This window comes from Exophiala dermatitidis, assembly GCF_000230625.1.
Source record: "Exophiala dermatitidis NIH/UT8656 unplaced genomic scaffold supercont1.1, whole genome shotgun sequence".
Taxonomy (NCBI): domain Eukaryota; kingdom Fungi; phylum Ascomycota; class Eurotiomycetes; order Chaetothyriales; family Herpotrichiellaceae; genus Exophiala; species Exophiala dermatitidis.
In genome coordinates, this window is record NW_008751646.1 from 1,574,499 (window position 1) to 1,599,428 (window position 24,930).

At 51.8% G+C, this 24,930-nt stretch overlaps 12 protein-coding genes across 12 annotated transcripts; 4 read left to right on the plus strand and 8 right to left on the minus strand.

Moving 5' to 3' along the window:
- Positions 1-13: 13 nt before the first annotated feature.
- HMPREF1120_00569 (uncharacterized protein) lies at positions 14-921 on the minus strand. Its single transcript, XM_009154568.1, has 3 exons — positions 621-921; positions 529-566; positions 14-465 (listed from the first exon to the last, which is right to left on the minus strand). The coding sequence occupies exons 1-3, from the start codon at positions 691-693 to the stop codon at positions 229-231; spliced, it is 348 nt and encodes a 115-aa protein (XP_009152816.1). The 5' UTR covers positions 694-921; the 3' UTR covers positions 14-228.
- A 735-nt stretch (positions 922-1,656) lies between these two features.
- HMPREF1120_00570 (uncharacterized protein) lies at positions 1,657-2,211 on the plus strand (the record flags this gene model as incomplete). The annotated part of the gene is made up of 1 exon (XM_009154569.1): positions 1,657-2,211. One exon carries the CDS (start codon positions 1,657-1,659, stop codon positions 2,209-2,211), a length of 555 nt encoding a protein of 184 aa, XP_009152817.1.
- Positions 2,212-2,256: 45 nt separating this feature from the next.
- On the plus strand, positions 2,257-4,150 carry HMPREF1120_00571 (uncharacterized protein; the record flags this gene model as incomplete). The annotated part of the gene is made up of 3 exons (XM_009154570.1): positions 2,257-2,736; positions 2,785-2,913; positions 2,960-4,150. The coding sequence occupies 3 exons, from the start codon at positions 2,257-2,259 to the stop codon at positions 4,148-4,150; spliced, it is 1,800 nt and encodes a 599-aa protein (XP_009152818.1).
- Positions 4,151-5,203: 1,053 nt separating this feature from the next.
- HMPREF1120_00572 (serine/threonine protein kinase) lies at positions 5,204-8,467 on the minus strand (the record flags this gene model as incomplete). Its single annotated transcript, XM_009154571.1, has 5 exons — positions 5,204-7,860; positions 7,934-8,081; positions 8,147-8,264; positions 8,327-8,355; positions 8,420-8,467. The coding sequence occupies 5 exons, from the start codon at positions 8,465-8,467 to the stop codon at positions 5,204-5,206; spliced, it is 3,000 nt and encodes a 999-aa protein (XP_009152819.1).
- Positions 8,468-9,517: 1,050 nt separating this feature from the next.
- Positions 9,518-10,675, minus strand: HMPREF1120_00573 (uncharacterized protein; the record flags this gene model as incomplete). The annotated part of the gene is made up of 1 exon (XM_009154572.1): positions 9,518-10,675. The coding sequence occupies one exon, from the start codon at positions 10,673-10,675 to the stop codon at positions 9,518-9,520; it is 1,158 nt and encodes a 385-aa protein (XP_009152820.1).
- A 901-nt stretch (positions 10,676-11,576) lies between these two features.
- HMPREF1120_00574 (uncharacterized protein) lies at positions 11,577-13,298 on the minus strand (the record flags this gene model as incomplete). Its single annotated transcript, XM_009154573.1, has 5 exons — positions 11,577-11,698; positions 11,754-11,862; positions 11,947-12,365; positions 12,463-12,508; positions 12,642-13,298. The coding sequence occupies 5 exons, from the start codon at positions 13,296-13,298 to the stop codon at positions 11,577-11,579; spliced, it is 1,353 nt and encodes a 450-aa protein (XP_009152821.1).
- Positions 13,299-14,103: 805 nt separating this feature from the next.
- Positions 14,104-15,094, minus strand: HMPREF1120_00575 (translation initiation factor eIF-3 subunit 1; the record flags this gene model as incomplete). The annotated part of the gene is made up of 3 exons (XM_009154574.1): positions 14,104-14,823; positions 14,886-14,977; positions 15,076-15,094. The coding sequence occupies 3 exons, from the start codon at positions 15,092-15,094 to the stop codon at positions 14,104-14,106; spliced, it is 831 nt and encodes a 276-aa protein (XP_009152822.1).
- A 491-nt stretch (positions 15,095-15,585) lies between these two features.
- HMPREF1120_00576 (enolase) lies at positions 15,586-17,005 on the minus strand (the record flags this gene model as incomplete). Its single annotated transcript, XM_009154575.1, has 3 exons — positions 15,586-15,940; positions 15,991-16,431; positions 16,485-17,005. 3 exons carry the CDS (start codon positions 17,003-17,005, stop codon positions 15,586-15,588), a joined length of 1,317 nt encoding a protein of 438 aa, XP_009152823.1.
- An 898-nt stretch (positions 17,006-17,903) lies between these two features.
- Positions 17,904-19,186, plus strand: HMPREF1120_00577 (26S protease subunit rpt4; the record flags this gene model as incomplete). The annotated part of the gene is made up of 3 exons (XM_009154576.1): positions 17,904-18,120; positions 18,171-18,557; positions 18,609-19,186. The coding sequence occupies 3 exons, from the start codon at positions 17,904-17,906 to the stop codon at positions 19,184-19,186; spliced, it is 1,182 nt and encodes a 393-aa protein (XP_009152824.1).
- On the minus strand, positions 18,136-19,939 carry HMPREF1120_00578 (uncharacterized protein). Its single transcript, XM_009154577.1, has one exon. The coding sequence runs from the start codon at positions 19,808-19,810 to the stop codon at positions 19,427-19,429; it is 384 nt and encodes a 127-aa protein (XP_009152825.1). The 5' UTR covers positions 19,811-19,939; the 3' UTR covers positions 18,136-19,426.
- Positions 19,940-21,019: 1,080 nt separating this feature from the next.
- HMPREF1120_00579 (MFS transporter, MCP family, solute carrier family 16 (monocarboxylic acid transporters), member 10) lies at positions 21,020-22,572 on the plus strand (the record flags this gene model as incomplete). Its single annotated transcript, XM_009154578.1, has 5 exons — positions 21,020-21,180; positions 21,240-21,613; positions 21,669-21,901; positions 21,961-22,225; positions 22,292-22,572. 5 exons carry the CDS (start codon positions 21,020-21,022, stop codon positions 22,570-22,572), a joined length of 1,314 nt encoding a protein of 437 aa, XP_009152826.1.
- Positions 22,573-22,734: 162 nt separating this feature from the next.
- On the minus strand, positions 22,735-24,734 carry HMPREF1120_00580 (uncharacterized protein). The gene is made up of 2 exons (XM_009154579.1): positions 23,827-24,734; positions 22,735-23,767 (listed from the first exon to the last, which is right to left on the minus strand). The coding sequence occupies exons 1-2, from the start codon at positions 24,463-24,465 to the stop codon at positions 23,729-23,731; spliced, it is 678 nt and encodes a 225-aa protein (XP_009152827.1). The 5' UTR covers positions 24,466-24,734; the 3' UTR covers positions 22,735-23,728.
- Between the last annotated feature and the right edge of the window lie 196 nt (positions 24,735-24,930).

Genomic DNA, 24,930 nt, shown 5'->3' on the forward strand with positions numbered 1-24,930 from the left:
TACTAGTATCACATTTGGTATGTTCAAATCAATAGTATTGCAACTCGACGGTCACAGACTCACTCTGGCACCGAGCGTGTGGGTGATGAGACGTTTGTTTCCTGTAGTCCCCGTGTCTACCGATCGCTTATTCCGAACCCAAAACGTTCCTCCATCCAAACACGAAACAAGCCCCTTGGAGCCAGCCAATATTGGACTACACAAACAGAACCGGAGAGAGGCTCAGTTTCACGACCTGGTCCGAATCGACAAAGGCTGCCCACCACCCGCAGGCCAGTCTCGCTTCTCTTCTACTTCCATCTTCATGATCTGCTTCCCGGGTATCACAATCAGACCGACAAATCTCGAAGTCATGTCAGCTTTGATAGGTCGACCAGTTGCTTTGACCTCATCAATGGCAGCCTTCTCTGTGGATTTGGACGGCACGCGGTATTCGAACGCATTGGATAGGATGATGTTGCTGTCCTGCTATGCATCAGCGCCCAAGGCTCTCGGATCGCTAGGATCATCCATGGTTCGTGTTCTTACACTGTCCGTACATTGGAATCTGCCCGTGAAAAGGCGTCCTGCTGGGATATCAGCCTCTTGCCCCCTGCCCTTAATGATACCAGGAAACTTACCGTCTGATACGGTCACATGTAGAGTTTTGCCCAGGAGGGACTCTAGAAATTGCGTCGCCTCTGCTTCTTCCATTCCATTGACTAGAAATGTTTAAGGATGGTTAAGGAGTACCATTATCGGGAAGAGGGTAGGTTAGATATCTGTAGCGCCTACCCCACACCTGCGAGTCTTGAGCTGAGGTGCACTGGACAATCTTAAGTACCTGAGTATCATACTTCAGCTGGACAGGTATTCAGGCTCGTGGGAGGCAACAACGGCAGCCATTTTGATACAAGTAATAGTACCTACATTCTATTCAAGTTGTATTCGTCGTGCCATCAAGCCGCGATAAAAATTGGTGAACGGCGGAGTGCAACGTCTCTGTAATGCAACTTGAAGTTCGTCCGAGGTTTTGCCGGTTGCGGATCAATATAACTCCCTTTTCGGACAGCAACCTGAACTTGAATCCAACAACCGAACCTCCAATGACCAAACTTCATTCACACTCACAAGGCGGGATGTCAGCTTCTCAGCCTAAGTAGCCAATGGATTTGGTGACCTTAGGTACCATCAGGGAAGAATTCAAGCACTTCAGCGCTTGTAGTTGTCAACAGAGCAGTCCCCAAATTATGTTTCCGTACACTTGATCTTTTCAACAAATCGAGCCTCATCTGTCTCTTGCTCACCAATCAGCCTGAAGACCGTCAACAGAGCAGTCCCCAGGTTTATGTTTCTATACTCTTGGTCTCTTCAATGAACCGAGACTCACCTGTCTCTTTGTCACAACTCAGACTGAAAACCCGGCAACAGCACTGCCCCCAGGTTATGTTTCCATACGCTTTCTCTTCAATGAATCCAGCCTCATCTGTTTCTTGCCCACCACTCAGACTGAAAATTGTCCAATACTCACCGTCCTCAACCCCGCTTACTTCTCGCTTCCTTCAATTGCTCTTTTCTTTCCTACTCTCTCTCCCCAAGCTGTTCCACTAGCCTCAATTGTATCAGAGCGTCAATCTGTCCGCTACCTTGATACTATTGGATTTGCTGCTTCCCAAAATGGACGAGGATACTGTTACTATTCTCAACAACCAGAATTCTCCCAAACATGCTTGGACTCCTGAAGACCGGAGAACCCTTTCTCTACTGACCAAACTCTATAATGTTTCAAAGGCCGACATGAGACTAATCTTCAACCAAATGTTCCGTCGTCGTCTTCAACATGAAGGGTTTTCAGAAGGGGTTTCGCTGACGACTATCAGGTCGCAGGTAGCTCATCTGAAGCGGATTGGTATGGGAGAATACCAAGCCATCCAGTCTATGTCCCTAGAGGATACATACGAGTCATTTCCCATCGAGCGAGGGCAAATCGAGGCAGCGGCGGAGTCACTGGGCATCTCATTGCTACTCTTGCAGGTAAAAGATGATAATACGCGCTCTAACGGCTTCTACAATTATGATAACAGAGAGGCAAGAACGCGGTCAATGACGGCACGCAGCTGGATCGATTACACCGATGCAACGGTCACGGAACCGGACTCTTCGTACATTGACTCCGATTCGAGTGGCTCCTGGCACACACAGTCAGAGGAAGAAGAGGACGCTTACCATTAGCAGCAGTATGGCGAAAACGACTTTTCTCGGACTGCGTCGTCTCGAATGGATGCACGGCTAAGGATATCTTTCGACAACCAGGTTAGGAGAGTTCACACCCATCCACGTTTGCTATTCCGCGCTTTTGAGCCAGCTCACGGCCTTAAGGCTCGACGATTTCTTGATGACTCGTCCGAGTCGGCAATCCCTCCGCCACCGGCTTTTGGAACCAGCGCCTTCCGCCATCTAGTCGAGCAACATTTGAGGGAAGTCCCGTTTTCGTCGCCTTTTCTTTCCTGGAGCCAGAACCCGAGACGGGCTCTTGATCTTATCGAAAAAGGTGCCAAGCCTCGCTTTCTGGCGGTAATTGACTACAACGACTACTGTGAGGAACTGGAGAGCAGGTTCGGCAGAGGTGTTGGGTTATGGCTCGTCCCAAGCATTTGTCAGCGTTACGGCTTTCGTGATCTGGAGAAGGCGGGGGAGAGCACCAGTGTTGGCTCAGGTACTAGGCCACGTCGTCGTGGCTACACTGGAATTGGAGAGGTAATCCAGCTTTGAGAAATTTCTTTGCACTATCTAACCTATTCTCAGTTTTTATCTTGGGGCTCGGTGCGGTGCGAGCCCGTTGCGATCCTTGGTAAAGGTGCCAGCTTGAGACTCTACTACACTATGAAGAGTTTCGAAACTGTGGATTTCATCTCTGGAGTTATGCTTCGTCAGGTGAGTCGCCCGGCTTGTTTTCATATCTACTTTTCTAACGGTGCAGTGTCTTTACGGAGTACGTTCTCTCTACCGAGAGGTCCTTGCGAAGAGCTTACTCCTTGCCTTCAAGAAAATGAAGAATCGTGGCGGGTTTGCTTACCGCAGCTTCATCCGAGGCATTTACGGCGATTCAGAACGTGCTTCGACAACAACCGAACCTTCTGATCAAGATGACGACTGGGAGTCACTGTCGACTGCAGATGACGAATTTTCTAGTCGCCGAATGGAGATGGAGATTACACCGACTGGAAGTCTTAAATCTATCATCACGGTAGAGATTCCTAGAACAACCCCAACCTCCGCATCACAAGCTTCACCAAGAGGTAAGGTGGCGGCTCAATTCAAGGCTTCGCTAATGAGATATGACGATCAAGAAATCGTCCCGTGGGGGCTGGATACAGAGCACCAGGAAATGCATCTACAACCTGATTCCGTTCTTTTCACCACCGACGATACTGAGAATGGCGAGGATCTGATATGGCAAGAAACAGATTCTGAGGTAGTTGAGAGCACCGAAAATGCCATTGAGCCCGGAGAACTGTCTAACGAGTTGGAGCCTCCTGGGACAGCGGAAAATTTGAACCCTGCCGTGGATTTGGATACTGCCGACGACGACTTTGCAACGTTCTTGGAAGAACTTTTTGAATGGGCCAAGGTTCCTACACCACTGGCAAGTCGTCCTCCTTCGACGCCAGCCACGCCACGTTTGCTTAAGGACAGCCTGACAGAGAGGATACCGACTCCAGCTATCGAACCACCAGCTTCATCCAGCAAGAATACTTTGCTCAAAGAGGCCGTGAAACGGTCGATGAAATTGCTCACTGGCGAAACACCGGCACCGACTCGCCCTCGGTCCATATTACCTTCGGGGCAGCAACTACTCACAAACCACTGGCGTACCAAGAAGCGCTCTGCAGCTGATTTTGTCGATTGTATCACCCCGAGTGATGATCTGATGTCGCCACCACAGACAAAGGAGAAAAAGCAACGACGAGAAGATGCAGTCTCCAGGGTCAATGCCCCACTTGGTTCGAACAACTGTCGAGAAGTGCAAACCAAAACCAATATTGTCGTCATCGAGGACTCAGATGATGACCTCGAAATCATTGCCGAGACTACAACTGGACTTCGCCGACGCCGTACTGTTCTGGCCGAATGCAGTCGAAGTTCGACTCAGATTGTGTTGCTGGATTGAGTGATTGTGAGGATGAAGAATGAGGGTTTTTGCTCTTGTTCGAAACAACATCGGCGATGGCTTTTGCTTGTCAATGCAGTAGGGAAAGGATGTTTAAGATGATGTGGTCGGCTCGGAACAAGTCGTGATTCATTCCCATAAGGACTGGACATGTTGTGTTGCACACCTGGCTGTTGGAGCAAGGGAGTTGGGAATCATCATTGAGTCGATACAACAGAGGAGAATCATGCCTTTCACAATGTCTGGTACAGAGAGCCAAAGGAAAGGAAACGGGTTTGTTTATTCGAGCTGAGCTGGATAAAGCAAGCATGAGAGAGGGAGACGGAGCTAGCTAGGAGCTACTATAGCTGATACTGTAATGCGGCTTTGGCTTTGCAGTGGAAGACGCAATAATCAACAAGAAGAACAAAAGCATAGGTACCTTGAGACTTGAGAGTAGTACTGTGCATCTGTTTATCGTACTTACCTACCAGGTAGCCACTGTACTGGTGCTAGAAAACCGCATGGCTACCTGCCCGTACAAGGCAGCACCTACAGTCCCATACCTGCCCTTCTCACTCGACATTCAAGACACTGACGATTCGAGACTGGGTTGACGGAGGATGATGCTGCTGCTATGCTATCTCCACTCCTACTCCTGTTCACCTAAGGACCTTACCCCACTCTCCCATCAGCACTTAGTGTTTTCATTGATCAAAAAGGCTCAAGCAGTGAATCGTGGAACTATTCTAACGAGTACTGTGATGACAATGGTAGGTAACGGTAGGTAATGATAATATTAACTATATACAGTAGTAGACCTCAGGCAATCCTAATCCTGTAGAACCGACTCGAGTAGAGTAGGCCTTTCTGTCCATGTAATGCGATCACAGTACGCTTTCATATTTGCTCCAACAACCAAGTTGTACCAGTAGGTCGAAAGTGAAGTTTCGTTCTCCATTCGTTCGCCTTTTTTTTTCAAAGGCTTGTGTCCCTCCCTGGCGATGGCATGGCACTCCAGTCTCGACTTTTCTTTTGGCTTGTCAGATTCTCCCCACTCAATCAGCCTTTGGATCAACCCTTCCCATCGAGGACAACAACAGCCCCCTCTTCATGCAGACGTTCATGAAGTCCTTCACCCTGGAAGACCTCGACTTTGGGCATTTGCGGATAAGAAGAAGCAGCTTCTCCTGCAGCTGTCTGTGACTTTGGACTCTGATTTCCATCTCCATCATCACCACTGCCGCTGCCGCTGCCGGCAACATCATTCCAGATCGTGATACTCTCCACCCGTTCGCCCTTGTTGAGTTCAATGGCAGGAAACGCATCGACTTCTTCAACCTCTTCTTCATCGCCGTCATGTTCTTCGACGCCTTCCATTACGGGACGGTATGGACGAGACCCCTCCTCAGCCCCCGTCTTTGCCTCATCTTCTTCCATGACAGCCTGTTCAGCTCCAGCATCACCATCTTCATCTTCTTCTTCGATGATTTGACTTTTACGTTTACCACTGCCCGCGCCACTGCCCGTGCCTGCCCCTCCTCCTCCATCACGTGAACCGGATCTGTTGTCACCTCTTCCTCTGCCCACGAGATCTCGGAGTCCCAAATTCAATTTCCCATCAGACCCTTCTCGGTGTCGACCGGCCATAATCGCCGGACTGCCAAACGCAGCAGGAACATTAGACGAAGGGGCCGAAAAGAAGGCCGAGTTCAACATGGGTCCCTTGAACGGCGACTTTTTCCGTCGGGCAAACATGACCCCAGTCCCAGTACCAGCCCCACCTCCAAAGGTGCCGGCTTGTGGTGTACCAGGCCCAGGTATACCACCACCAAAAGAAGTCTCGTCATTATTACGCGTTCCTGACAGATTGAGAAAAGCCGGTTTGTTGCTGTTATTCTGGGATTCCAAGCGGTCCGCAGCGGATGATGTGGCTAAGCGGTAAAAGTTGTTCGAGGCTGTCGTAGGAGTTGCCGGAAGAACCTTGATCGACGAATGTGGTGACCTGCTAGTATATGTGCCACTGCCGGTCTTGGAAGGTCCAGGCCCCGAGCTGTGGATCGTGTCGAGGCTGTTGGAGCTTTGCGACGATGCCTTGCTGTGGTGGGAGGTCTGTCGAGGCATACTTCGAATCGAGGACACGGACGAAGACGTTGATTTCCGCCCTCGTAGGCCTGTAGAGCTGCGGCGGTACGACGATCGAGGCGTCAGTGGAGAAGGCGAAGAGGCCGAGTTGCGATGACTCTTTCCACGATTGCTAGAGTCGACACGCGGCAACGTTGTTGACTTTGTGCCTTGTCCAGCAGCAGCAGTAGCAGTGGAATTGGTGTTTGCAGTGGCTGGTGCCAATGCCGACCCGTACGAAGACCTGTTAGATTCTCCGTTGCCCGACACGAACCTGCCATTTCGATCGGTAGAATACAAAGCATTGGCTGACTTGGAGGCTTGTTGATTGCCCATATGACCATTCGCTGTCTTGTCGCTCTTCGGAGTGCCTGGAGACCTTGCCCTTTTGGTGGACTCGACAAACCAATGCTTCAGTGCTGTCAAGAAACGCCTGTTATGGAGCCTTCCACCACGGCTCTTGCTCACGCCATGCAAAGAACTCAGTAGATCTGGATTTGACGCGACAAGTTGCAGCGTGCTGCTCCGTCGGCTCCTCTCCTTCGGAGGCAAAGGGGGCCTTGAACCACTGTATGAACGAATCGAATCCTTGTCGATAGGAGGCGGCGGAGGGGTTGAGGTCCCGGCTGATGGGGCGACATCTCCTTCAGGAAGTTGTGGTAGGTCACCAACCACGATCTGAGGCGTGCTGCTCCGCTGCGTCCTACCTCGACTGCTGCTTCGGCGTCTTTCAGTCGTCTGATTGTCGTTGCCGCCATGATTACCGCCTTCTTCGTCAACCTCGACCAGGGTTGTTGCAATCCGTTCCAGTCGACTACTTGCGCCACTGAGCCGACGGAGGATTTTCAGCTCTGCCTCCCTTTCTTTTCTTTTCTGCTCCCTCCGAGCTTGCTTTCTGGTCTCCTTTTCCAACAATAGAGTCCACCAGCCGGCCAGTGCGTCGCAGCGACGTGCCAGGACACTTTCAATGACTTTGTCGATGTCGACGCCCGCGGCTCTCATGCGTTCGAGCGTGTCTTTCTCCAGTTGTGTAGTAAAAGGTGCCGGCTGAGAGAGCTTCAGAATGGCCTGCTGTTGTGGCGCATGTTCGGCCAGGAAAGGGTCTGCCAAGATATCTGCCAATGTCGGTCGATGAAGTGGCCGTTTAGACAGCAACTTTGAAATGAGAGACTTGGCGGCCTCCGGGAAGGTGTCCGGGTAGACGGGATCCTCTTTCAGAATTCTCGCTTTGGTGGCCGCGTCGTCATCCTCATCCCAAGGCAACTCCCCCTTCAACAAGGCGTAAAGAATGATGCCCAGACTCCAAACGTCGACCTTCTCGCCTGCATACTTTTCGCCTCGGAGCATTTCAGGCGCGCTGTAACAGACCGTGCCGCAAAAGGTCTGGAGATAACTCGCCTTGCCGTCGTATTCGCGGGTGAAGCCAAAATCGCACAGTTTGACATTGTCGTTCTTATCGAGAAGCACGTTTTCCAACTTGAGATCGCGGTGTACACAAGACTTGCTGTGGATATATGCCACAGCCCCGACCAGCTGAGTGAAGATCTTCTGTACCGTCTCGACCGGCAGCGGGCCGTTTCTGCATAAGTAATTGTACAATTCGTCGCCTGATGCCGCGCGGTCAGTAGGTTGGCTTGAAGAAGAGAATCGTTTGCTCGCGTGCGCACGCGGAATCCATACCAGGACAGTATTCCAGCACGAGCCAAACCAGGGTCTCGGTTATTATAACTTCGTATAGTCGCGCAATATGCGGATGGACGAATTGTCGATGATGATGAATTTCCCTCGCCAGGTTTGGGTCCTCCTTGTTCGAGGCCTTGAGCACCACCTGTTCGCAGATTTAGCAATACCGCGCTTCGTGTAATTGCCCCAACATGAGGGAGAGTAATCCACCTTTGAGCCATTTGTCAGATTATGTCGCGCGAGGTAGACTTTGCCAAAAGAGCCTTTTCCAATCAGTTTTCCCAAAGTATAGTTCCCGACGGTCTTGAGTTCTTTCGAGGAGAATTGTCTAGTACACGGTCAGCCGGGTCTGAACGACGCGGGTCTTGAGAGAGCAGATCCGGGTCTTACTCGAGTAATTCCGAATAGGAGTTTGCAAGCTGCGCGTCGCACAATTAGCCCTTCTGTTGTCACGCTCCAAGGGTTGGGTATGCTATGCTGTACTTTTGCTTTGTGCTGCTGGAGTTCGGCTCTCGTCTTCGGCGCTTGCATTCCTTGCGGTTCATTCCCTGCGCCAGGGAAAACAAGCGTTTATTCTGCGCGCCGAGGATAAGGATAACATGTGGGTATTAAAAGAATAGGTCGAGTAGAGGGGGTCGTAACGTTCGTGTCGAGGATCCCGTCGCGGTGGTTCAAAGGAGTGTCGGACGTCTGCCCAGCAGCGCGCAATGATCTCGCGAGGGGCCGGATGGCGTATGTACTATATCATGTGTATGAAGGATTGTGCGTCTCTTGCTCAATACCGAGTTGAGGCGCGCGTCGCAATGGGAACAATGATGATGGTGAGGATGATGACAATAACTTTAGGAGTAGTGGCGAGGTCTAGGAGGTTCGGATCGTCCGCCAGAAATGCTAGAGGGTTGATGATGAGTGTGGAAAGTGTCTTGGAGCCACCGAACATCCACCCCTTCTAGCTAGTCGTACTGACATGCTCCTAGGGGGACGAATTATAGAGGCTATGGAGCTCAGCGAACAAGTAGAAATAGACCCTTGATGCCGCCATGAGGACCCAGAGGAAGCCGTTCAACACCTGGTGGTGGAGCAGCATGACAATGTCCATCGTCCAACGTCCAACCTGACGCCATCCCCGGGTCCAAGTCCAATCAATATTATTGTATACAGCACAAGTAATTACCACAAGCCGCCCTCCGGATTCACAACGATGCTGATGATTTATATTCTCTGCAACCCCGTCTCTACACCAGAGATACCGCGGTTTATTCAGATACGGCTGAACAGCGATCACGGTTTCCGCGGAGGTGCTAGTATCAGACACCATTCAATGCACGTCTCAGGGGCTTTAGAACAACAGCCCGAGTCTAAAAGACGTATATGTTCATCATGACCTTCCCGTGCGTTCTAAAATGCCTGTTTGGACCATATCCATCATAAGTCTGGTCTGTACCTAGGTAGGTTGCCGTCAAATGCCGTCTAGTCTCCCTCAGCCCAAAGAATCTCTTGTTATGTCTACACAATCCCAAGCTCATCATTCATAACGCTCATTTCACCGTCGTCAGGCTCCTATATGCATGCCTCGGTTACCTATCTTGCGGGCCTCGAAGGCATTTCCGAGAGCAAACTCGTACGGTCCGAGACCGACTGGTTCCCTTCCGGCGCATTCTCTCTCTCCTTATCCTCCAAGTAACGTTTATATGGACTGGGCAGATCCGAAGTCATACTCGACCGATCCGATAGTGCCTGTGGATTTGGAGACCCCCTAGCCGTGCCGTCCGACCCAGACAACTCCGACACCATGCTCATTCGATTATCGCCAAGCGACGGACTTTTTTGTGCTGGCGGAGCTAGATGACCGGCATGGATCGTCGAGCCAGGTAACTCGGCCACAAACTGTTTGGTAGGTGCCCCTGGTTGTAGTTGTTGTTGTTGTTGCTGCTGCTGTTGGGCAGGAGCGTAGTAGCTCATGTGCTGCTGGTGGTAAGCTTGGTATGGCGGAAGACTCATTGTGCTGAACCGCTTGTCATCCGTCCGGAACGCCGGGTGGCCGGCCATTGTTTGCCAGGTCGCCTCCTGCTGCGGCGACAACATCTGCGGTGCAAGTCCCGGCGAGGTGAGTCCAGGCGAGGTGAGGAGTTGAGATTTGGCCATGTGCGAACCTGGCTGAAACCGGGGACTCGTAGGAGTCATGGGATATTCTCCCGTGGCACGAGTATGTTCCTCTACACGCTCGGCCTTTTTCAGGATCCGTTCCACCAACACCTTGTGCGCATTATCCAGGTTCTTGCGCACAAACGACGTCAACAGGAGATTGCACCTCATGTCGCCATCTTCCCGCAGATAAAGACCCTGTCTGGGCACATCTACTCCTAGTTCTCGCGGCTCTGGGGGTTCACCGGGCAAGGAACCCCCAATAGACCATTTTTCCCGAATGTCAAGTCCCATGGGCGCGTAGATGTGTGTTTGTAGACCGTACGGCGTGTCGTGGAAGCAGGCCTTGTAGCTCACTTTCCCCTTGACCAACCCGCCGGGCAAGTAATGGATCTTGTCCGTCAGCTCCTGCCAGGCACAGTCGAGGAACTCGTCGGCGGGCGCATCGCGAGGTGTTTTGATCGGGTGATGCTCGATTACCAGCGGATTCAGTTCGATCATCTCATCGTGATTATGCAGCATGGCTATCGCGACCTCGCGCGAGACTTGAGGAGGAAGAGGGGTGATGTTGGTGAAAAGAGTCCGTTTCGGCATGGTAATGGTGGGCTGCTTCAACCGTAACGCGAGGAGGTTTTGTTCCTCGACTCTCTATGTGTTGCTGTCGTCGGGCTTGAGAACGTTGGTTTCGTTTATGTTCGTTCACAACGGCGCGTTCGCAACGACGCAGGGGAACGTGTAGGAAAATTGTCCCATGATCATGGCAGGCTCACCTTCAGATCCTGCTCCAGTGAAGAACTACTGCTGCCCTGGCGTCCGCCGTGCTGCAAGAGGCGACACGACTGGATCTGACCGGGTCGCAGGCAGGCTGTGAGAGATGGCAAGGTTGCTGGCCTAAGAATAGCTAGTGCTTATCACTGCTGGCATGGCATGGCCAACGAATTGCTTGAATTGCCCGGAATCAGTTGGCTGAGAGGCTTCGCTCAGCCCTCCAGATGTGTTTGGGCCCCCCGTTCTTTTCGCTAGCCGCATCCTCACATTCTGTACCAGTTACAGTATTTGATGCGTGGCTGAACTCAAATAATCGCGTGTTTCGAGTGTTGCTGGCTTTCCTCAAGCTGTTGGCAGTGCAAACTAACAACCTGCCGGCGGGAATACTAGTAAACGAGCCTATGAGGCAGAAGGTCCCTGGTTCTGTGAAATTGATTTTTCGATCGCAACCATGGTCAACATTCGGATCATCGATCTGCAGTACTAGTAATGCGGAATAAATCAATGGTGGATACTGTACACTGACCACCTCGCGGCCGACGACCCGAGATAGGGACCAAAGTTATGGGGTTCTGGACGATCAGGTCGAAATGATGCTTGAACGGCCAGAATAAAACAGCGTCCAGAAACCGGCGTACACTGTCAAAATCCCTCTTTGCCTTACTGGCACTTCGTGGTTCTTTACATCGTCAATGAATAGTTACTCTCTCTAAGATGGAGGTTTCCGTCAGTGTCGCTTCAGCTTCTCAACAGCGTCCTTGCTGAAGCAGAAAGTGGGATCGAACTCCTTCAGCCCTGATTCATCATATAGAGCCAGTGTTGCAAGGCCGAGGTACGAATGTAGGAGATCTACCATCCTGGTCAGCTCGGCAATCGTCAAACTACACACAGGAAGCCTACTTACCTGGGAGCTCACCAGGAGCTTTGCCAAATCCTCCCACGAGATGCGCAACATGGCCCAGAAGATACCTTCTCAGGGCATCCACATTGACCAGTTGATGTTGTTGAAGGATCTATCCATGAAGAAACAGGTCAGCACATGCACACGAAGACGCCGTCCTCCACCACTGGCAGCCTATACAAGGTGCAGTACTCACCGCCAGTGCTCCAACATTCCAGAAACAATAACATGTGTCCGCCATTTTCCCGCATCTGCCACAAAATCCAGCAGTGAGCTCTTGATTGTTGTTGTCCGTAAGGCCGGGTTTCAGCGACGACAGGTCCAATATTCGCTCGTCTGGCCGTCGACCATCAGCTTGCCCATTGTGTCGTTTTTCTTTGTCGTCCTCGTCTCCCTTTTGGTCTTGATCGTCATCCTCGACATTATCCTCTTCATCGTCTTCGTCTTCGTCTTCATCATCGTCATCAATCCATGTCGTCTGTCGATCAAGCATCCAACGCACACAGCTTTCAATATCCAGTCCAGCCTGGCTGGCCATTTCTTGTATCGACGCCGGCGGGTTTTGCATCATGCCCAGGAACGAAAGTGTGGCAATTCCACAATAGTTCAGACCGGCTATTAATCATTTCACAATTAGCCATTCCATTCATTCCTCTCATACCTCTAAACCCCTTCATCCTTTCCACACCCAGGGGACCAGAACTGAACTTACAGTGGGCTTCCAGCAAAGGCGCCTGGCCAATCCCTCCCTCATGGCTCTATAACATAACACACACACCATCAAGTCAGCCACGGCCACACAGGCTATTCAATCCTCGTAGGAACTATCCATCGCATCTCCACAACCATATGCCCCTTTCCTGGGGCCCGTAGGCTCTGTTCAGAACTTACCTGACAATTCCCAATAAACCTCCGTAACCCTTCCTCATCAATCCCAACAAGGCCCTCCTTCTCCTCTTTTCGTTCATCTCCGTCCTCTTCTTTCCGTCTCCTTCTAACCAGCTGCAAAATCCTCAACGTGCCCACCGCACAAAGACATAATCTCGGATCATCCCCTCCCAACACCTCACCCTCCTCACCGACAAACTCGCCAAAACTCCCATTCGGCCTCTGCAACCCCCTCACCCAATTCCTACACTCGTCGACTTTGACTCTGCTCAAATCATCACCCAGAATCACCAGCGTCGCGAGCGCGAAATATGTATTTGGCAAATTCGCCGGATTCCAATGCCAATTCTGGGGCGTTCTCATCGCACCAAAGACAGTGCCCGTGAACCCTCGGAATCCGCCTGTATGCGGTACTTGACAGCCATAAATCCATTCGATCCAGCCTTGTCTCTCGTCCGTACTGACGACAGTCTCGTTTTCAAGTGCGCCTAGGAGGTCCAGTGCCGCGACGATGAAAAACCCAAAACTCATCCGGTTGGAGTCGCCTGATGTGTAGGGTTCTGGAAGTAGTTGCGCGCATCGTTTCCAGTATTTGATGTGTCGGTCGCGGTCGAGTCGGTAACGAGACCACTCTGTTTCTGTTTCTGTTTGGTTCTTCATGACAGCAAACAAGATCTGTTCGTCCCGTAGTAAAGAAAGCCGGGCTGAAGGCACCAGGTAGTACAGTAAGGTCCCAGCAGTAGTAGTGGTACTTGCACGCCGTACTAGTATATGCAAAAGGCGCCCCTCGCCCTTTCGCGACACAGAATCCGCCAATTTTGACTTGTTCCTCTCGAGAATTGATCGAATACCTAGTACCTGGTCTGAAAAATCACCTCCTCCAGATTCCTAGTATTTTGTGTGTTGGCATGGTTGGGGGTTTGGATAGTTGATATTGCAGTTTTGGACTTGTACATTGGCGCCATGTGGGCAGGATACAATTATTCATCGGGCCAGGATGTCCATGCATGTAGTATACCAGCGGCGACTGTTTTAGTATGGCGAGATCGTTCGCTGCAATGGACCATGGAAGTAGAAGAGAAATAAGAAACTCGTTTGGCATAAATAGCACAAGGCGGGATTAATAATAATAAACACTTAGAACATCAGTATGACAGTCAGTGTGGTTTGAGCCATAGGCCATTTCTAACCGAACTACAGTGTATTTTGTACCTCTACGTCCAGCCACAAATGGCTGCTTATCCAGCGATTAGCGATCACAGTGGAGGTTCTATGTGTCTTCTTTTCTGTTCTGAAATCGTTCCCAACTAGTTCAAGCAGGGCAAAGTAAAAGGTCTAAAGCAATTCTGTGATCTTAGGAAATTCCCATGGCTCATCCATCGACTGGCGCAATTCTCCTCGGCTCATGCAATGTACTGTATCATCGATGACCTTGCGAAAGATAGACTGGCTGATAGTACGGAAATCACATGAAATCATCCTCTCCAAAACCATCATCGTCGTAACTCGTGGTGTCGGCCACACCTCTGCCCATATCCCGGGTCGCGGCGAGTGTGGTCTTGGTTTTGGCCGCCTTGGACTTCTTGCCACCCTTCTCTCGTTCTTTCTCCTCCTTCAGCTTCTCGTTGCTCAAGGCTGTCAAGCCGCTTGCTGCCTTCTTGATCTCTGCGCTTGGCAGGTCGGCGCAGATCTGCTTGACGAAATTCGCAACCCAGATGGGGTAGTGTGGCTTGGACGAAGCTGCCGTGAGCAGAGGCACTAGTGTAGCCGACAGTGCGTCGAACTGTGCTTTGGTACCGGGTCTAAACAAGGGCAGGGTGGAAAGGTCGATGGTCTGGCCTGGGTTTTCCTTGTCCTCTACTATCACGGCCTTGTTGGGCGCCGAGCGGGTTTTCGGTCCCAATCCCACGTCGGCGAAGAGGTCCTGCGCGTGCTTCAGGTCGGCTTCTTGTTCGGTTTGTCGTAGCCGCAGACGGCGGGTCGCCTCGTCTTCGTCCGAGTCTTCTTCGTCCTGCTCTGCCTGGCGTCTTCGTCTGTTTGCCTCTCGGTGTTCCTCTATTCGCTGCGCTTTCGACTTCTTGCTGGCGGCGGCTTCAGCATCGGCTTTGGCTTTGGCTGCCGCGGCCTTTGCTGCCTTCTCTCGTTCGGCTTCGGAATCTTCTTCTTCTTCCCAGTTGTCTGCGACCTAGTCGTCCAATATTGTCAGTATGATGGTGGGGCGGGCAAACTGGCACAGGTGTGGCGTACATCTTCGGAGTCTTCCTCGTCTTCGAACTTGCGTCGCGGCGCCACTGGGACATCTATCGACTCCTCGGAAGAGGATTCTTCCGATTCATCGTCTACGAAAACCGGGTTAGTCGACCGTCATCGCACGTAGCATGTGCGCACAAAGTGTCCCAGGACAAAGACCCTCCGCGCAGGAGATAATACGACTCACCCCACTTCTTCGGAGGCATGGCGGTAGAACTGTTGCTCGATGCCCTGTGTATTTATCTATGCGGGCGGTCCAGCGAAATCGAGGGTGCAAGAGTTGGATCAGCGTCGTGGACTGCGATGCCGGAATTTGTGTCTTTTTGATCGCGGGCCGACGATCGACGTATTCGAGAAGCGCCCGGCCGCCAAGACCATTATTGCTGCCCAATCATCCCGACCCAGGTCCGAGTCGCGGGTGAAGCAACCACCAGAGCACAATAGTTACCCTTGAATTTACGTCTCATTGTATAACCTGCTAAGGCTCAATGCTATGTTTTATAGCACATACGAAGATCAAGAAACCAAACCGGGTCTGTTTGGCGATTGGAATCGTTCTATTTGATGCCTTCTGCTGGTGGTGGGCGACAGATGCGAGGCATCGTGTCCCCTTCCGTTAAAGCTATTTCAAGGTTGTGTATTGATAATGGTACTTTTCATCAGACCGCTAGTACATGTCTCATATTGGCTGTGCTCTTCACAAGGTGACAGCCTTGCGAAAGTTGCTGCCGGCATAGATAGCATTGGAGCCCAGCTCTTCCTCAATGCGCAGGATTTGGTTGAGCTTGGCCAGACGCTCGGATCTGGCGGGCGCACCGGTCTTGATCTCACCAGCTCGGATGCCGACCACTATGTCAGCAATGGTGACATCTTCCGTCTCGCCGGAGCGGTGCGAGACCATCACACCCCAGCCAGCTGCGTAGGAATCCTTGGCAGCTTGGATGGACTCGGTGAGCGTGCCGATCTGATTGACCTTGAGCAGAAGAGCGTTGCAGGCCTTGGACTCAATGGCTCTCTTGATGCGCTTAGGGTTCGTCACGGTCAAGTCATCACTGGTGAAATGTCAGCATAAGTACTATCACGGCGACAGAAAGCTACCTACCCAACAATCTGGAAGTCGCTGGTCTTGAAGAAGTAGCTCCAAGCCTCCCAGTCATCCTCGGCGAATGGGTCCTCAATCGAGACAATGGGATATTTGCTGGCCAGGGACTTGTAGAGGTCGGCCAATTGTTCGTAGGTGAGCCATTTGCTCGGATCGCTGTCTGGGTTCTTGAAGTCCAGATCGTACTTCTTCTCCGACTCTTTGTAGAATTCACTCGAGGCGACATCCATGGCAATGTTCATCTTGCCTTCGTATCCAGCTTCCTTAATGGCAGCCGAGATGAGATCAAGGGCCTCTTCGGCGGTTTGGATATCTGGAGCGACACCACCCTCGTCACCAACATTGCCGGCGGACTGGCCGTACTTCTTCTTTGCCAGAGCCTTCAATTTCTGGTACACCTCGGCGCCCCAACGAAGGCCTTCGGAGAAAGTAGGTGCTTGACTGCAAGCCTTGTCAGCTTTGTCGATCAGGTAGCCGGGAACTATGATACGTACTCGGGAACTATCATGAATTCCTGGAACGCAAGACGGCCACCGGCGTGGGAACCTCCGTTGAGGACGTTCATGAAAGGCACCGGGAGCACATATGGCTTCTTCGTCCCCGCAAGGTCCGAAACATGTGCGTATAGCGGGACGCCCTTTTGGGCTGCGCCGGCCTTTGCAACGGCAAGACTAACACCGAGAATTGCATTCGCACCCAGGTTGGTCTTGTTCTCAGTGCCATCTAGCTCAATCAAAAACTTGTCGACAGCAGATTGGTCGGTGGGATCGATGTTTTTCTCAATCAGCTTGGGGCCAATGATCGAGTTCACGTTGTCGACTGCCTTCAGGACACCCTTTCCGCCCCATTTTGACTTGTCACCATCGCGGAGCTCGCAGGCTTCGTGCTGACCGGTGGAAGCGCCGGAAGGAACAATGGCACGGTGAAGGCCAGTCTCGGTAACGACGTCGACCTCGACCGTCGGGTTGCCTCGGGAGTCGTAGACGGACCGGGCGTGGATCTTGACAATCGGCATGGCTGTGGTGGGTCAGCGTATGGAAGATACCGGGTGGACGGAAGGAGGACAGGCGCAGGCCGAAGATATGGGGAAATGGCTGGAGTGAAGATGTTGGGGAAGAACCAGAAACCACAAGATCAAGCGGGATGAGCAAGCTTGTTGAATCAAGCTGCTATGGCAGGAGAACAGAGAGGATGCTGTGAGGGGAGAAGCTCTGGTAGATCACTACTACCGGGGGGTACCTACCGGATACTTTCAAGTGGTGTGACGGTGGTTGTATAATATTCAATAGAGCCTTGCTCGAGTGTGCGTGTGAATGTGAATGGGAGGAGAAGAAGGTAGAAATATGTTCTTAGAGGGGCTGTTACAGAGATATAGAGGTCGCAAGAAGATGGAGGATGATGAGACCACGGAGTCAACTTTTTGTTGTTTCGGTGGGGCAGTGAGGCAGAGGTTGCTACGAGGATCTCAGTCACACGGCTCAGCAAAGCGGTCAACGAGTCCTGGCTGTGCAACCGCATTTGCTGTGCCCCTCCCAACCAAAACCTCGTCACAGCTTCCTTCTGGCTGCGGCCACTAATGGAGGGGCACAACAAGTGGTGAGATCCAAGCCGGAGCTAAACTCGATACGGGAGATGCAGTTCACGTGATTTTTGCCGGCAAACCTTCCTTACTGACATAGCCTTGCGCTCCTTGCTCGTACCGCGTGTCGCTGGTTACCTGCGCAAGCTGCCGTACTCGTCGCCATCTGATCAGATCCCTAAAAGGTTCCCGGTTAAACACGTCTCCTCTAGACATTGACATTGCAGCCGCATCAATTCCACTATCTTCCTTCCCGGTCACTAAATTTTTTTAAACGATCTTGAGTCTCTAATCCCTCTCCGCGCCGTTTCCCGTCCACCTTCAATACGCAAGTATGGACGGAGGCGGGGACCCAGAGCGGCAGCAGGCCCTTGAGCAATACAAGAACAAATTGCTGGAGTCGAGAGAATGGGAAGCGAAGCTCAAAGCACTGAGAATGGACATTAAAGGTCTTCAAAGAGACTTCGAAACTACGGAAGAAAACATCAAAGCGTTACAGAGTGTCGGCCAGATTATTGGTGAAGTGCTGAAACAACTCGACGAGGAACGATGTGCGTTAGGTCATACTATAAATGACATTCGGGATGCTGACATATATTAGTCATTGTGAAGGCTTCCTCCGGTCCCAGATACGTTGTTGGCTGCCGGTCCAAGGTCGATAAGAGCAAGTTGAAACAAGGAACGCGAGTGGCGCTGGATATGACGACCCTTACAATCATGCGAATGCTTCCGCGGGAAGTAGATCCCCTCGTCTACAACATGTCACTGGAAGACCCCGGGCAAGTGTCCTTTGCCGGTATTGGTGGTCTGAATGAGCAAATCAGAGAGTTGAGGGAAGTCATCGAATTACCATTAAAGAACCCGGAGCTTTTCGTACGAGTCGGCATCAAACCTCCCAAAGGCGTGTTACTTTACGGGCCACCCGGAACGGGAAAGACACTGCTGGCCAGGGCTGTTGCGAGCAGTCTTGACACGAACTTCCTCAAAGGTGGGTTTCTTTGGCTTCGCTGCTAATCGCGGTCCACTAACTTTTGGCTAGTTGTGTCCTCCGCCATTGTTGACAAATACATTGGTGAATCTGCCCGGTTGATAAGAGAGATGTTTGGGTACGCCAAAGAACACGAGCCTTGTATCATCTTCATGGACGAAATCGACGCTATTGGAGGAAGACGGTTCAGTGAAGGCACGTCGGCCGATCGAGAGATTCAAAGAACGCTCATGGAGCTGCTGAACCAGTTGGACGGCTTTGACTATCTGGGAAAGACCAAGATCATCATGGCAACCAATAGACCCGACACACTCGACCCGGCATTGCTACGAGCTGGACGGCTTGACAGAAAGATCGAGATTCCGCTACCGAACGAGGTAGGCAGATTGGAAATTCTGAAAATCCATGCTGCGGGTGTGGTGACAGAAGGCAACATCGATTTCGAGAGCGTGGTCAAGATGAGCGATGGGCTGAACGGAGCTGATTTGCGAAACGTCGTCACCGAAGCCGGACTTTTCGCCATCAAGGACTACCGAGATGCAGTAAATCAGGATGACTTCAACAAGGCTGTGCGGAAGGTGGCCGAGGCGAAGAAGTTGGAGGGCAAGCTCGAGTACCAAAAATTGTAAGATATTGTCTGGGTCGGTTCTGCATGGCGTGAAGGGTGCTCTGGGCGTGATAGTTCCAGCAATATAATATTGCTGTAGAGCTAGAACATAATATTGTCGTCATTGGTCTGGAGCACCGGACATACAGGAACTCAAACGAGGTTCAATGCCTCCAATTTCACAATCCGTGATACGGATGTGTCGCATGGATACTTTGCAAGTGTTGCGGGTCTCAGCCATCTACTATCTCATGGCTGAATTTCATTCACGAGCGAATCTCATGGCCACTCGCCACCACTTCTGAAGTCCTCTCTTTTCCATATGGGCAGCCATTTCCTTGACGGTGTCGACTTCTTCTAGTATACCTAGTGATGGCTCGGAGTCGCCAGCATCTCGTTCGAGCTGCGTATCTGGTGGGACAGCGTGCACTGGGGCGACGAGCTGGTAGTCTTTGTACCGTAACTCATGGACTGTGTCGACCCATTTCTGCACGTTGTATTTGTCTTCGCCCCGAACATACATGACTCCGGGGACGCCGCCAGAGCGAAGCAGAGCAAAGCATTGGAGCGCTTTGGCGGCAGTTTTGAGGCGTGCTATCTTTTTCTTTGAGGTGATATGGTGGGTCCGGATCAGGGCATGGTACATAATATGTCGAAGTAATGATGACTGTGTATGATCCCAGCAGCAGGGGGAGTCGATTATACCTTACTGCTAACCACGGGTAGAGTAGTCGAACACGGTCCCGTCAAAACATGAGGCAATGTGAGAGCCGTGTCACGCAAACAGCGAAGTTCGGCGGAAGTGCCAGCGGTGTTACCTTAAAGGTTATATGAACGCTAGCCACTAGTGTCTGCACTACAGAAAAGTTAGGCATACAATTTACAGCATAGCGAGAGGCTAGTCTACGCTAACAACACATGCAGTGTTTGTACTAGTGCTCAGTTTTTCTTCGCTGTCCTCAGAACGACAACGGTCCTTGAATATCCACATCCTGCCCCCAACGGAGTTGTACGCCTCGCGCTGGAGTTCCGCCGTTGGACGTCAAGACCCAAGAACATCTTTCTCCCCACATTCAGGCACGAGCGAGGACCCTTGGCAGCGAGTCAAAGGACAGCTGCCTTCCACTGTTGCAGCCGACCAACTGCTTCCCTGCCCCCGAAAACCTACCGGCCTCCTCATGATGCGGAGGGATATCGGGAAAGAATTTCGCTTTGAAGATGAAGCAAACAATTTCCAGATGGGAAATGGCATCTTTAGCATGTGTATCAAATGCCGGTCAAGGATTCCGCGATCTTTCTCCACGCTGATCCAAGATCCGATTTATAATGGAAGCCCCTTTCACCCTCCGCCAGGCCTGTGCTAGCAGCCTCGGTTCCTGGGCACTACCAGTGTTGTTCAACGAGACCATGCTATTGACATCCTCATGGACGCTCAAGCCGTCGAATAGCCATAGGTGGATTGATGACCCCTACACCGGCACTTCGGCTCACCCTTTCATCTAGTCTACTAGTACGAGTTCTGTTGGCTGCCGCAATTATTACTGTGGACGACTTCGCCAAACCCTTCTGCCGCAATTGTCATTATCTTATGTACTTTCATTGCCGTCCTTTCCGTTTCTTCATCCCCAGTCTACTCAAATTTACCCCGGATCCCGCAAACCCTAGAAGATCTCGACTGTTCTCCCATATCATGGTTATGGATTGATCACACTCAAATGTGTTCTGTGTGAACCAAACATTGGCTGATTGGGAGGGGTCGGTACAACTCGACCGAGGCTGGAGAATACGGTCAACAGTGCCTGGAACCAATCTTGTTATTACTGGCATGGCATACCCAGAGCAGGAAGTCGCCAAAATGGGCGTCGAAACAATATCGGTTCATGATTCTCCCAATGCCCTTGAGGTTCCGATCGAGGAGAAAGCGCTCAGTCCGCCACCGCCGTCAGCTGTCCCTGACGGAGGCATAAGAGCATGGCTTCAAGTGCTTGGATGTTGGCTCGTATTTTTCAATGTCTGGTATGAACCTCTTCTCGACATGTCCGGACTAGAAAGCTAATGCCGGTTTTTGCGTCAAGGGGGTTCACCTTTTCGTTTGGTCCTTTCCAGAGCTACTACGAACTCGACCTTCTGAAGGACACGTCACCATCAAACATCTCTTGGGTCGGGACGATCGCAGCCTATCTTCTGATCCTCACCGGCGTCATTTCTGGCCCAGCATTCGACCTGGGTTACTACAAAATGATGCTGTTCGGTGGGGCGGCCATGTCCAGTTTCGGCATCTTCATGCTTAGTCTCTCACATAAATACTACCAAATCTTCATGACTCAGGGCATTTGCTTGGGTTTGGGTTGTGGCGTTTTGTACATCCCAGGACTAGCCCTTGTCAGTCGGTCGTTCAGCAGGCGGAGAGCAATGGCCATGGGAATTGTCACCAGCGGTGCACCAGTTGGTTGGTTTTCTGCCGGACTCGTTGGGGCTACAGCTTGCTTACAGACCGAATCTAGGAGGTATTATATATACCATAACCTTCGATCAAGCCATCGACTCTCTGGGTTTTGCATGGACAGTAAGGGTGATGGGCTTCATCATGATGGGGTCTTACATTATTGCATTTCCTCTCTTGCTTTGGGGGACCGCAAACACCGGCGATATTTCTAGTGGGACAGTTCGCAAGCTGTTTGACATAGCAGCACTGAAAGATCTGGCTTTCTGGTTGTATACATGGTCCAACTTTTTCGTAAGTCGCGGATCAACCCCTCCTGTGAGAGCCTGAGCTGATGCACGATTGATATACAGTTGTTCTGTGGCTACATGGTGCCCTTCTTCTACATGGCAAGTTATGCGCAGGTCGAACTGGGCTTGTCACGTTCCTTGGCGCTGTATTCTATTGTGATAGCTCAGGGCGTGTCTGTTGTCGGACGACTGCTAGCCGCCACGGCAGCCCTTCGCTTCGGGGTCATGATTCCCTGGTTGACCTGTGGGACCCTTTCCGGAGTGCTTTGCATGGCATGGGCAGGTGTACACAGCACAGGTTCCTTTCTGGCATTTGCGGCCTTGTATGGTAAGTACTCAACATCACAGCTTAGGGTCAGAACCTGGATTTTGCACAAATGCTTACAGTCCACAGGAGGTTTTAGTGGTGCTCTAATCCCCCTTCCACCCAGCATCTTCCCCGTCGTCTGTCCCGACCCTAAAGTTCTCGGGGCGCGCCTTGGGATGGCTCAGGCGGTCGGCGCCACTGCTTCTTTGATAGGCAGCCCCATTGGAGGGGCCCTGGTTGGAATTGGTGGCCATGGCTACCTTGGTTTACAGCTCTGGAGTGGGCTTGTTATGATGGTCGGGGCATGTTTCCTGCTCTGTTTATGGATAACACTGGTGAAGAGAAGGCATTGCAAGACCTTCATCTAGACTCTCAGTCAGTGCCCAAAGCTTACTTTGCGGCTTCGAAACTGCGCCACCTGCTAGGGGTTTGTTCAGCTACCATGGTGCGAGACGCATCCCTCTTACGCCTACGTGCAATATCGCCGCGGCATGAGAGCACACCGCGAGTTGACGAGGCCAGTTATGGTTGTTGAGGCAGGCCGCACCTGACTCCCACCGGGTTCCGATCACTGAGTTGACTGACTGCTTCGACCGGATCCAAGACGCCCAAGTCTCCGCCCAAGTCTCCGCCCTCAGGGACACCGAGCCATCTCTACAACTGGGGACCACCCTCGACAAGCTCCATGCTACCGTCGTCGTCTCCGCCCCATTCAGAGACGGATAAGAAGCCTACCTGATGGCGCGAAACCAGAGTGATCGACCGGTAAACAGGTGAGCGAAACTAGTACCGCAGAGCGACGTTCGTACCAGCCGGGCAGCAGTTCGACCTCCCCAGCCGTGCCAGCAAGCGGTGAATATTGAGGTGGCTAGAAGGCTGTCGAATGGGAGACATGGTGCACGGTTTCGAGCAGCATTGACGAACCTCCGAATGATACAAAGACTGGTCATCTCGCGCCCTTGCCGGACAATATGCACTTAAGCGGCCATGGTGATGGACCAAACCCCATGCCATGCGAGTGTCATCAAAAAGTCGGCCTCAAAGTCACCTCCGGGAATCCAGGGGACGTACTGCGCAGATGACGGCATGTGCAGCCCCATTGGCGGTCTGGTAAGGATTAGTCAACTGGCTTGCGGTATCTGGACAACTTGCCTAGACTTAGCGCTCGGCTGCCGCTGGTCTTTGCATTTAGCACTCGAAGTCAGAGCTATTATATTTATACAAACAGCCTCGTCTGTTGAGCTACCTGAGGAGATTGTATATACAAGAGAGATGCCCCGGAAAATGCCATAGAGCAACAACAGTATCCCCCGATAACACACACCTTGTTGTCTAAGTGGGGAACGGGCTGATTGAGGATACCGGCGATACTCAGCCACCCACAGGAGTATCAGGGCTGAATATTGACGTATAAATGCCAGGCGATGCTTAATCGCTCGACCGACTGCCGCAGTGCAATGCGATCTATACAGAGAGATGCGGCGTGCATACACCAGCCAATGGAAATAGACAAAAAGTAAAGAACTATTTCGGATATTTCTTCCATCCTCTGCCATGTCCTCTCTGCAAATGTAGTTAGCATAACGGATCCTGCAAGCACGACGGCCAGAAAGGAGCCTTACCTGTTTCCATTCTCTGATCATCTCCGGCATGTTCTCCATGGCGGCCCTCCTCTTGTCCAGATTCGCGCCGACATGTCTCTCCCATTTGTGACCCTTGACCTTCTGGCCCTCGCCTGTACCCTTGACACGCAGTCCTCTCTCCAGCAACCGCGCCTCCTTGAAGGCCGAAGACTTCCTACTTGGGGGTAAAAGCTCCTCTATGCCATGCTTCTGAGCCAGCTTGACCAGCTCTGCCTGTCGACGCAGTCCGATCTTGGCGCCAGCCCATCGTCCGGTAATGGGATTCTTGCGCGGGAGGAATGGGTTCGGAGGAAGATCGTTCGCTGCCACCGTGGGTATCGTAGGTTGATTAGATGAAGAGGATAATGATGAAGATGTTGTTGTCGGTGGTGTCGTGGTGACTTCTGCAGAGGCTTCAACCTCTATCCGCGTCACGGTTTCGCCTTGTGTTGTACTAGTAGTAGATTCTGTGATTGTGGTTTTCTGCGTGGCTTTGGCAATGGCCGCTTCTTTGGCCTCTTTCCGCGTCAGAGGCAGTCTGACCCCAGTAAATTTGGCAGAGTATAGTTGCGGCGGGTATCGGGCGAAGAAATTGACCAGCCGCGTCGGCAGGTTGAGTTTCTGTACGGCGCCCTCCATGGTGGATGTTACAACTTCAACTTTCCTCGATCAGCTCTCGTTCCAATGGCCGGTCGCACGCAAAAAGTTTGGTAGGTGAAGAAAAGGGCTATTGAGCCCGCTGCCTCCGGGTGAGGTGATCACTTCAGGTGTCGGTCGTAGTGGGCGTGATACGTAGGGAAAATGAGTGCCGACAGTCGATGACAAAAAAGCACAGAGACAATATCCTGTGCTTTGTACTTCAACGTGTTACAGGATGTCGAGAACTTGCAGAGCGCGGCGGTCCGAACTGTCCACAGGGCGGCATCGTCCTTGGGCCCAATCCGGGTGAAGTACGGGAAAGGCTGTTTTCACGTGTCTTGGCACGAATTGACTTTCCAGAGCGCAGGTTGACTTGACTTCACTGCAAGTTGTAGGTACTTCAGCCTGCGCGCTTCCTTAGACATACCCTTACACTCTAGCTGCCACAGGCTCACGTATTCCATT

Coding starts and splice junctions, on each gene's coding strand:
- HMPREF1120_00569 (XM_009154568.1), bottom strand. CDS start 693: ATGGAAGAAGCAGAGGCGACGCAATTTCTAGAGTCCCTCCTGGGCAAA. Junction 567..620: donor ACATGTGACCGTATCAGACG/GTAAGTTTCCTG, acceptor ATATCCCAGCAG/GACGCCTTTTCACGGGCAGA. Junction 466..528: donor GATTCCAATGTACGGACAGT/GTAAGAACACGA, acceptor GATGCATAGCAG/GACAGCAACATCATCCTATC.
- HMPREF1120_00578 (XM_009154577.1), bottom strand. CDS start 19,810: ATGTACCATGCCCTGATCCGGACCCACCATATCACCTCAAAGAAAAAG.
- HMPREF1120_00580 (XM_009154579.1), bottom strand. CDS start 24,465: ATGGAGGGCGCCGTACAGAAACTCAACCTGCCGACGCGGCTGGTCAAT. Junction 23,768..23,826: donor TGATCAGAGAATGGAAACAG/GTAAGGCTCCTT, acceptor CTACATTTGCAG/AGAGGACATGGCAGAGGATG.